This window comes from Eumetopias jubatus, unplaced genomic scaffold (assembly GCF_037043125.1).
Source record: "Eumetopias jubatus isolate StellerSeaLion01/CBP00866 unplaced genomic scaffold, mEumJub1_p1.0 scaffold_4, whole genome shotgun sequence".
Taxonomy (NCBI): Eukaryota; Metazoa; Chordata; class Mammalia; order Carnivora; family Otariidae; genus Eumetopias; species Eumetopias jubatus.
Genome location: NW_028274810.1, coordinates 64785701 through 64796399, shown reverse-complemented (window position 1 = coordinate 64796399; position 10699 = coordinate 64785701). Strand labels below are relative to the sequence as shown.

At 40.6% G+C, this 10699-nt stretch overlaps 1 protein-coding gene across 1 annotated transcript in view; it reads left to right on the top strand.

Annotated features, from left to right (window-relative positions):
* Window positions 1-10699, top strand: part of SCP2 (sterol carrier protein 2) — a 98177-nt gene continuing 87478 nt past the window's right edge. The window contains exons 1-3 of the mRNA XM_028106904.2: window positions 1-132; window positions 7885-7942; window positions 8595-8666. Of these exons, the coding sequence (XP_027962705.1) occupies window positions 64-132; window positions 7885-7942; window positions 8595-8666 (199 nt within the window). The 5' untranslated portion in view covers window positions 1-63. The remainder of the gene's footprint in view (window positions 133-7884; window positions 7943-8594; window positions 8667-10699) is intronic.

The following is a 10699-nucleotide window of genomic DNA, read 5'->3' as shown; positions in this document are numbered from 1 at the left end:
GCAAGCTCGCGTCAGCTGCTTCAGGGCCCGCTGCACCCGCCTCCGCCCTGCACGACCTGAGCCATGCCTCTGGCCACCTCAGAGCCTTGGCCTCTGCGCCGGGTGTTCGTGGTGGGGGTTGGGATGACCAAGGTAAACAGAGCCGCGGACCCCCAGAGGCGGGGGTCCTCTCTGTCTGGGAGAGGCCGGGGAGTGGGGGAGCCCCGAGGTTACCGGGAAACGGGGGCCCAGGTCAGGGCCAGGTGCTGTGCGGTGGTTTGCCCTTCCTACGGGGCGGGGTTCCCGGGCATCCCACTGCTCAGCTCCGGCGTCTTGGCTCTTGGCGACTCGGAGGGGTTGCAGTTTAGGGTTGTCTCTGAAGTGTGGTACTGTTCGGGGGTTATTCCTGCGGCCATTGCTTTCCCGTTCCTCCTTCCCTTTTTTCCCTGGATTAGAGTTAGTGACGGACGCCCCAGTAAAGCCCACACTTCCTTTGATTCTGAGTGGAACCCCAAGGTATGTGGACCTTTGATGAGGCAACATCCTCCTTACACTGGAAAGGAAAGCGGGTGGGGACGGTCCCCGGCTCTACACACCCAGGAATACTCTCCTGTAGAATCCCTTTACAGTTAGAAGTGAGGATGAGGAGGAGAAACAGTGATGTTCAGTGTCTTGGCACAAGTGGCAGGTTTTCTGGATCCTCTGACCTTTCTGTTCCTCAAATGGTACTCTGCTTGGTTCTTAGGAAGCCAGGGTCCCCCAGTCTCATTTCTTGTCACCCTAACCACTCCCATGTGCTAGTAATGCCAAACTGCTGTTAGTTTCACCCCACACTCTGTTTTATGCCTCTCCTGCTTTGCTTCTCTTGTTCTCACTACTTGTACTTGGTTGACTTCTTTGTGTTTTTAAAAGACCAGTTCATCTTCTCCCAAGAAGTCTCTTGATCCTCCTGACTTTCGCACAGAGCCCTGTACTTACCTTTGCTTCAGTGCAGCTATCCCCCGCTTTTGGAAAGTTCAAGTTCCACCACTTGACTTTCACAAAAGGCATAGGTTACTACCTATTTTTGTTAACTGAAATTCAAAGAGGATTTTTGCTTGTAGAAAAAGGCAAAACGTGAAAATAGCATCCAGCATTTGCTCTGCAGGGAGATGTTACTGAGGCAGTGAGCAGCCCAAGCAGCTGCCAGAGTGGGACTGCTGAGCTCCTTCCCTGAAAATACATTCAGCATCTCAGCATTACGCTGCCATAGCTTTGAACTGTGTCTGTGAGCATCTGTGCTTTTTCTTGATTTATTTTGTGCATTCATTATCAAGATGTGTCCTAAGGTATCAGAAAAGCCTAAGAGGTTATGTTCTGGGGTCCAAGAACACTCAAGAAAATTTCCAGATAAGTTAACGGTAATTGCTTCTTCATGTTATGCCATTTCAGTTTATGAAAGTTTTCGGAGGAACACGATATTTTTGATAGCAGGGGAAACCCGGACTTACTATGTTATACTGAAGTTCTCTGTTTATATGTTCATATTCTTCCTTAGTATGTAAGCTCCTCCAAGGTGTGTACCATGTCTTAATTTGTTGCTGTATCTGTAACACCTTGAAAATGCCTGGTTCCTGAAGATCCTAATGAATGTTAGTTAGTTGGACAGTACTAAATGGATATACTTTGTGAAAGAGAGTTTCTAAGGGGAAGTTCTCTTTCTGAGAAAACAGCCTTAAAATTTTTATTATCTTACCAAATGGGGTGAGAGTACATACTTTGATCAAAACATGTGAGTAGAAAAGTCAACTAATCATTATAAAGCAGATACTTGGAGTTCATCCTATTGTTTCATGGGAGAGGGGACTTCTAATATAGGTGGACAGTAAAAGCTTTTTAAGTATGACATTCATGCAGTCAGGTCCTCCATTGGCTGTTGAATATCTGATTATATTGGCGGTGTAGAAAAGCACAGAACTTTCTAACCCTTTGGGAAGTAGTTTGTTTCTTTTTCCAAGTTAGGAGGTGGAGGTGTGGGCAGTATTAGTTACAGTATTGAGGGAAGAGATTGGGAGTGTGAAGAACAGCTTTATTAATGTACTTATTCCAGTTCCTTCTAGGTTAGATATTTTGGAACTTGGGACAGGGTTTGACGTAGAGGGAGAAACTTACTAGATAATACTTTAAGCTCTATTGGTAAATGTCTAATGGTTGGGTTCCTGTGTTACGGTTCTTAATTTGAATAGCTGAGTTCCCGATACAACTTGAAGTTCCCTTAATAAGGTTTTATTATCAGTGTAGGAAATAAGTTAGAATTCCTATGGTGGATGTCAACAGGTTTTAATACAACTAAATCACCACTACCACCAGGCTGACAGCAGGCCAAGTCCCTTTGCTTATGCTGCCTACCTTCTGATATGCCCTTTTCTCATAGATTTTCATTCTACCTATTTCAAGAACTGATCTGACTTCATCTGTTTCGGCTGCAATATAACAGCAATACAAACAGAGTGGGTAGCTTAAAAAACAAATATTTATTTCTCACAGTTCTGGAGGCTGGGAAGTCTGAGGTCAAGGCACTGGCAGATTCAGTGTCTTGTGAGGTCTTGCTTTCTGGAGCATGGACAGCTGTGTTCTTGCTGTGTCCTCATACAGCAGAAGGGGTGAGGTCTCTCTCTGGGGTCTCTTTTATAAGTGTATTAATACCATTTGTAAAGGCTCCATCATTATGACCTCCCAAAGCCCCCCACCTCAATCATTCAATCACATTGGGGATTAGACTTCAATACATGAATTTTAGGAGGACACAGACATTCAGTCTATAGCAGAGTCTAAGTTCTATATTTTTTTACTTCTATTTCTTCATATTGCTCTAACTTATTCTGGTTACCTTTTTTTTTTTTTTTTTGACATTCTGGTGCCCTTGTAGTTGGGACCAAATAATTAAGCACTTAATTTTTCTAATAATTTTATGTGTGATAATTTCATAACCCACAGAAGAAATACATCTTATATTACAACCTCATACACACACACACACACACACACAACTGAAACAGGTTTGCTAAAGCAACACTTATTTGGGGAAGCTCTAGGTCAAATGTTCTAGGTTCTGAAATAGATATATTGAGAGGAAAACAAAGTAGTGGAGGAGGACCTGTAGATTAAAAAAGAATTAAAGAATCATAAAATTTTCATAAACGGGCAAGACTAAACTGTAGTGTCTACAGATACATACTTGGATGATAAAATTATGAAATATTACAAGAAAGTGATTACTGTAGGAGTGAGGATAGTAACTACTATGGGGGTGGAGTGGAGACTGAGATTGAGAAAGAGTGCTTAGAGAAGTTTCTGCTAGAAGGCAATGTTCAGTTTTTTGGTGGGGGTGGTGATATCAAAGATAAGGAATGGCACACACTAGGTAAGGATTACCTTACATTGGGTAATTAGGAAAGTTTTAATCAGTAATATATTATTGGGAAAGGGAAAAAGTCCCGAGTGAACTCAACTCAATTTTGATTTATACAGAGGTGACTGGGTGTTTTAAAGGGAAAATGAGGGAATAGGGAGTGAGTTGGGGCTCAGTAGTGTCAGGGAAGTGAAAACTTATAAAAAGTGGGAAGAGGGGCTTGGTCCATGTGAAAGCCATCTGGGTTTGCTAACTGGCATTTATCCAAACTTAGGCTCCTGCTTTCCCACAGGGAGTTAGAGACAGGGACCTTATCTTCTGGTGTTTGTGGGAACAAATAATAACTTCTTTTTGGTAGCCTTAAGGCACTTTAAGTAGGGCTAGGGTCATCCTAGGGATGTGGACTTGAGCTATTAGAAACTGTGTTAGCGTTTAAGTCTTTATGGGCCAAGCCAGAGGCTTAGCTCTCAGAGAAGCCTGGCTAGAGTAGAAGGGGAGAAGGGAATCTTTGTCAGTGGTGGCAAGAGTGTTTGCCTTACAATAATTCATTAAGATAATATATATATTTACTTTTATTATTTAAATAAAAACTTTAAACAAAGCTAAAACTTTATTTTTATTTTTTAAAGTTTCATTTATTTATTTACTTATCTATTTATTTATTTATTGGTGCAAAATGGTAGTTTTATTAAATCACCGGGACAAGAACTGTGGGCAGAAAGAGCTGATGCCTAATTTATTTATTTTTATTTATTTATTTATTTTTGGATTTTATTTACTCATTTGAGAGAGAGAGAGAGACAGACAGTGGATGAGCAGGGGGAGGGGCAGAGGGAGAGGGAGAGGGGAAGCTGAGCTGGGAGCCTGATGCGGGCTCAATCCTAGGATCCTAGGCAGAGCTTAATCCCAGGACCCTGAGATCATGACCTGAGCTGAAGTCAGATGCTTAACCAACTGACCCACCCAGGCGCCCTTAAAACTTTTATTATTATTATTATTTATCATTATTTTTTAAGATTTTATTTATTTATTTGACAGAGAGAGACACAACTAGAGAGGGAACACAAGCAGGGGGAGTGGGAGAGGGAGAAGCAGGCTTCCTGCCGAGCAGGGAACCCGATGCGGGGCTGGATCCCAGGACCCTGGGATCATGACTTGAGCCGAAGGCAGACGCGTAATGACTGAGCCACCCAGGCGCCCCTTTATTATTATTTTTTAAAAGCTTATTTATTTATTTATTAAAGATTATTTATTTGACAGAGAGAGAGAGAGAGAGAGACAGCAAGAGAGGGAACACAAGCAGGGGGAGTGGGAGAGGGAGAAGCAGGCTTCCCGCTGGTCAGGGAGCCCGATGTGGGGCTCCATCCCAGGACCGTGGGATCATGACCTGAGCTGAACGAAGGCAGACGCTTAACAACTGAGCCACGCAGGCGCCCTCATTTATTTATTTTTAAGTGATCTCTACACCCAGCGTGGAGCTTGAACTCACAACCCTGAGATCAAGAGTTACATGCTCTATTGACTAAGCCAGCCAGGTACCCCCAAAAGGTTAAAACTTTTAAGAATGAGGCAGTTGATAACTCTAGGGGAAAAAAATGTACCTTAAAGGAAGTGTAATCATAGCACACAACTTGGCCCAGTGTTGAGACATATTTACTTAATAAGGTAAACACTGAGTACTGATTTAGTAAAAAATTACTTATTCAGTTGTATAAGTGGGATGGGGGAAGTGTAAATGTATATGTGAGGGGGTCTAAGAGACCTAATCCTTACTGGCCCGTATTAGAGATTGTGGTATAATTTCTTAAATTGTTTAAAGAAGTAATAGTATAAGAATATTTAGGGGCGCCTGGGTGGCTCAGTTGTTAACCATCTGCCTTCTCACTGCCTCCAGCCTATTTCTTCATTCATTCTCCACATTGCATCTGAAATGATCTAAAATGCAGGTCTTTTCAGGGCGCTTGGGTGGCTCAGTCGTTAAGCATCTGCCTTCGGCTCAGGTCATGGTCCCAGAGTCCTGGGATCGAGCCACATCAGGCTCCCTGCTCAGCGGGAAGCCTGCTTCTCCCTCTCCCACTCCACCTGCTTGTGTTCCCTCTCTCGCTGTCTCTCTCTCTGTTGAAAAATAAATAAAATCTTAAAAAAAAATAAATAAAATGCAGGTCTTTTCATCCCAGTCTCTCTCTCTGTTTTTTAAAAGATTTTGTTTATTTATTTGAGAGAGAGGGGGAGAGAGAGAGTGTGCATGCGCGCACACACACAAGAGCACATGAGTGGTGGAGGAGGGGCAGAGGGAGAGGCAGACTCCCCACTGAGCAGGGAGCTTGATGCGGGACTCCATCCCAGCACCCCGGGATCATGACCTGAGTGGAAGGCAGATGCCTAACTGATTGAGCCACCCAGGCACCACCCCCCGACTCTTTTTTAAAAAATAGGGCTTTATTTTTCAAAGTAGTTTTAGGTTTTAGGTTACAGCAAAATTGAGCAGAAAGTAGACTTCACATATGCTCCCTGCCCCCACACATGCCCAGCCTCATTCACTATCAGTAATCTGCACCAAAATGGGGCATTTGTTATAATCAATGAACCTACACTGACATTATCACTCAAGATGGGTTCACTCGGTGTTGAATATTCTAGGTTTGGACAAATGTATAATGACATGTATCCATTATAGTATCATATGGAGTTGTTTCACTGCCCTAAAAATCCTCTGTGCTCTGCCTATTCATCTCTCCCTTTCCTCAACCCCTGACAACCACTGATCTTTTTACTGTCGCCATAGTTTTGCCTTTTTCAGAATGTCATATAGTTGGAATCATACAGTATGTAGGCTTTTCAGATTAGTCTCTTCACTTAGTAACATGAATTTAAAATTACTCCATGTCTTTTCATGGCTTGATAGCTCATATCTTTTTGGGGCTGAATAATATAATATCCTGTTGTTTGTATTACCACAGTTTATTCACCTACTGAAGACATTTTGGTTACTTACAAGTTTTGGCAATTATTTAAAATTCCTATAAATATCCCTGTGTGGGTTTTTGTGTGGACATAAGTTTTCAAATCATTTGCATAAATACCAAGGAGCACAATTGCTGGATCATATGTTAAGAGGATGTTTAGTTTTTTGTGTGTTTTTTTTTAAGATTTTATTTATTTATTTGAGAGAGAGAGAGCGTGCACAAGTGGGGAGCAGGGAGCCTGACGTGAGACTTGATTTCAGAGCTTCGGGATCACAATCTGAGCTGAAGGCAGATGCTTAACAACTGAGCCACCCAGGCACCCGAGGATGTTTAGTTTTGTAAGAAAGTGCCCAACTGTCTTCCAGAGTGGCTGTACCATTTTGCATTGCCACCAGCAGTGAATGAGACTTCCTGTTGCTCCACATCCTTGTTAACATTTGGTATTGTCAGTATTTGGATTTTGACCCTTCTAATGGGTGTGTAGCAGTATCTCATTTTTTCCCCTATCTCTCTCTCTTTGTTTTTTTTTTTTAAGATTATTTATTTATTTGAGAGGGAGAGAGAGTGAGCGAGAGAGAGAGAGAGAGAGAGAGAGAGCAGGGGGAGGGGCAGAGGCAGAGGAAGAAGCAGGCTCTCCACTTCAGAGAGAGCAGGGAGCCTGAGCAGAGAGTCCGATGCAGGGCTCAATCCTGGGACTCTGGGATCATGACCCAAGCTGAAGGCAGACGCTTAACCGACTGAGCCACCCAGGCATCCCCAGTCTCTTTAGAAAAAAAGAAAAATCTATTGTTTTTAGAATAAAGCCCAGACATCATAGGAAAGCATATAAGTTCCCTTTTGAATTAGCTCTAGAACCAGACTGTCTGAAATTTCAGCTTCACTACTTAATTAGCTATGTGTCCTTGGGCAGATTACTTAATCTCTCTGTACCCTTTCTTGTTGTAAAGTGATGGTAATAATAGTACCTACCTTTTAGGATTATTGTGAGGATTAAGTAAGTTAAAACATGAGAAGTGCTTAGCATAATGCAGAACACAGTAAGTGCCCAATAAGCATTAGTAGTTATTATCATTTGGTCCTAAGTTACTTTTCTGTCCCTGTCACTTGCCGAATCTTATTTGTGCTTCAGCTTCTGCAACATAAAATTGTTTACAGTACCTAGATTGAGCCATATTCTCTCGCTTCTAGGTCTTTGTCCTAGAATTTTTTTTCTATCACTTGGCTAACTCCTACTCATTCTTAAAGACTTAATTTAAATGTCAGTTCCTCTGGGAAGCCTTTCTAGTCCTCATTTTGAGGCTAGGTAGTTTTCTTTCCCAAATTATTCTGTACTTAAGGACACGATAGTGCAATTGCCTGTTTTCCACTGGACTGGAAGCTCCCCAAGGGCAACGACTGTACATTATTTATTATCAGAGTCTAGGAGCATGTTAGGTGCTCAGTGTGTTTTTGTTTAAATTAATTGATAAATGAATTTTTGCAGTGCTCTGTTGTGAGAAAAATCTAACTATATTTGCTTCTATTTATTATCTCCTTCTGTATTTCTAGTTCATGAAGCCTGGACTTGAGAATTCAAGAGACTACCCTGACTTGGCAAAAGAAGCAGGTAATATAGAAAATTTAGCTCTTTGGTTTAATAACCTAAAATTTAGAACATTGGACTTATTGTGTCATCTGCCTTGATTGTGGAACCTTGGAACCGTAAAAAGAAGCTGAGTCAAGGGAGAAGGACCTATACAGACAATTGCCTAGTGATTCATTAGGAAGGACAAAGGAAAAAGAGCTTGGGCATTCTTAGCTAGATAACCATGGCAAACAGTGGCCTGTGATTTTATGTACTGTCCAACTATTTGCTGGGACATCAAAGGGCTCTGTGGGAGTCTCCCTTCCCCCCCCACAATAATGATATTCTTTCCAATTTTGTCCTTTAGATGTGCAGTGGAGCCACAGAGATGAGTAAGGACCTTGAGGTTAAGGAGCTTTAAGACTTTGGGATTTAATATATTTATAGTTAGGTATACAGTTAGAACAGAATATGTTAAGTATCAAAAAGGAGGTGTGAAAAAAGTAGTAGCTTAGCAGAAGAAACAGTTACTTCTGAATGGAGAGATCTGAGATGAATTGATGAAGGATTTGTCATTTGAATTGAGCATAGACTATTTAGAGGCAGATCTACTCTGGGAAAACTAAACTTAATTTTGACCCACCTAAGGCAAATACTTAAAGCACTCTTTGATAAAACCCTTTTGTTTTTATAGGCCAGAAGGCTTTAGCTGATGCACAGATCCCTTATTCAGTAGTGGAACAGGCATGTATTGGCTACGTTTATGGTATGTGGTAAACTATATATTTTAAAAATGTTTCACCTAATCTAGCAGCAACTTCATAAACAATGCAGAGGCATTTGTGAATTTTAACCCTCCAAACTCAGAATTCAGAGTCTTATTTCCATCATTCCTAGATTTCCCTTATGTGTCAGCCTAGTTTAACATATGTTTTTTGCCATTGTTTATTGCCAAAACAGGAGATAAATTAAAAAACATTGTTTATCTTTAAAAAAGAAAAAATTACCCATAGTTCTACCATGTAAAGATAATTACTATTCAGAAGATAAATTTTTGTTGTTATCTTAAAATTTGTATTCGTTGACTTTTTATATCCAATACATTTTTAAAAAGATTTTATTTATTTCTTTGACAGAGAGAGAGCACACAAGCAGGGGGAGTAGGAGAGGGAGAAGCAGGCTCCCCACTGAGCAGAGAGCCCATTGTGGGGCTCAATCCCAGGACTCCAGGATCATGACCTGAGCCGAAGGTAGACGCTCAACCACTGAGCCACCCAGGCACCCCCAATGAAAATTTTTCATTAAACTTTTTCCTAACTAGGAAAAGAGTATATACTAATTGTAAAAAAAAGAAAGAAATAAGGAAACAAGAAAAACACAAGAAAAAAGTCACCTTAACCCTATTGTCCAGTCCAGAAGTTATTACCATTAATTTTTTTATGTTATCCTTAGTGAATATGAATGCATGTGAGTATGCATGCACAACGAATTTTCTCTTAAAGAAAATAAGGTCCTGTGGTGCCTGGCTGGCTCAGTTGGAAGAGCATGCGACTCTTGATCGCTGGGTCATGAGTTTGACCCCCATGTTGGGTGTAGAGATTACTTAAATAAATAAAACTTAAAAAAAAGAAAAAAAAAGGATCCTAGTACTTTTTGGTAATCTACTTTTCTCTTTTAGTAGAGTCCATATTCCCCACTAAATCTTCTTTTAGGGGCTCCTGGGTGGGTCAGTCGTTAAGCGTCTGCCTTCGGCTCAGGTCATGATCCCAGGGTCCTGGGATCGAGCCCCACAATGGGCTCTCTGCTCAGTGGGAAGCCTGCTTCTCCCTCTCCCACTCCCCCTGCTTGTGTTCCCTCTCTCTCTCTCTCTCTGTCAAAATAAATAAATAAAATCTTTAAATAAAAAAAAGATTAAAAAAAGTCTTCTTTTATAGTACCATTAACATTTTTTCAATTAAGTTTTTTTTTTCTGGAATAGATAAAATATGTGCATGGTACAAAAATGCCAATGGTGGATGGTTATATGATAGAGAGTCCCACTCTTATTCCTGTCTCCCTGTCTCATGGTTCCCTTCCCTTAGAAAGCCAATTTCACTAATTTCTAGTGTATCTTTGCAGAGGTGATTTGTACATATCCAAGTATGTGTGAGTGTGTAAGTTCATTTTTCCCCTTTCTTTTGTTACACTCATGGTAGCATAATAAACTCACTGTTTTGTATCTTGATTTTTTTTTTTTTTTACTTAGTAGTTCTTGGCTACTGTTCCAAATTATATCGTTAAGAGCTTCCTTGGTCTTTTTTTTTAATGATAACATAAAATTCCATTGAATAGATATATCATATAATCCACTGCCTTTTAAATGACATTTAGAATGTCCCCGGTCTTTTTACAGCATTTTTCATGGCTGCATGCTTTTCTAGTCTTGGGGATGTTGTAATGATATCCTGTTCTTGGACATTTATTTATTTATTTATTGGACATTTTTAAATTATTTCTAATTTCTAGTTATCATAAAAGGCTATAGTAAGCATTACTGTAGATGAATCTTTGTGTTTATCTGTGTTTATTTTTTTTGAGATTTCAAGATATCAAGAGCATCCTCTAATTTACTAGGTCGAAGAGATGCACAATGTATTTATTGGAAAAGAAGGCCCTGAACCTTGCTGTTTTCCCTGAAGACTTCTGGAGAGTCTGTCCCTTCACATGTTCCCATCACATTGCTCCAGCATGTCCTGCCTTGATGATTTTGTTACTTGGGAAAGGGAGTCAAATGTATATTCAGCTTGGATCACTGTTTTT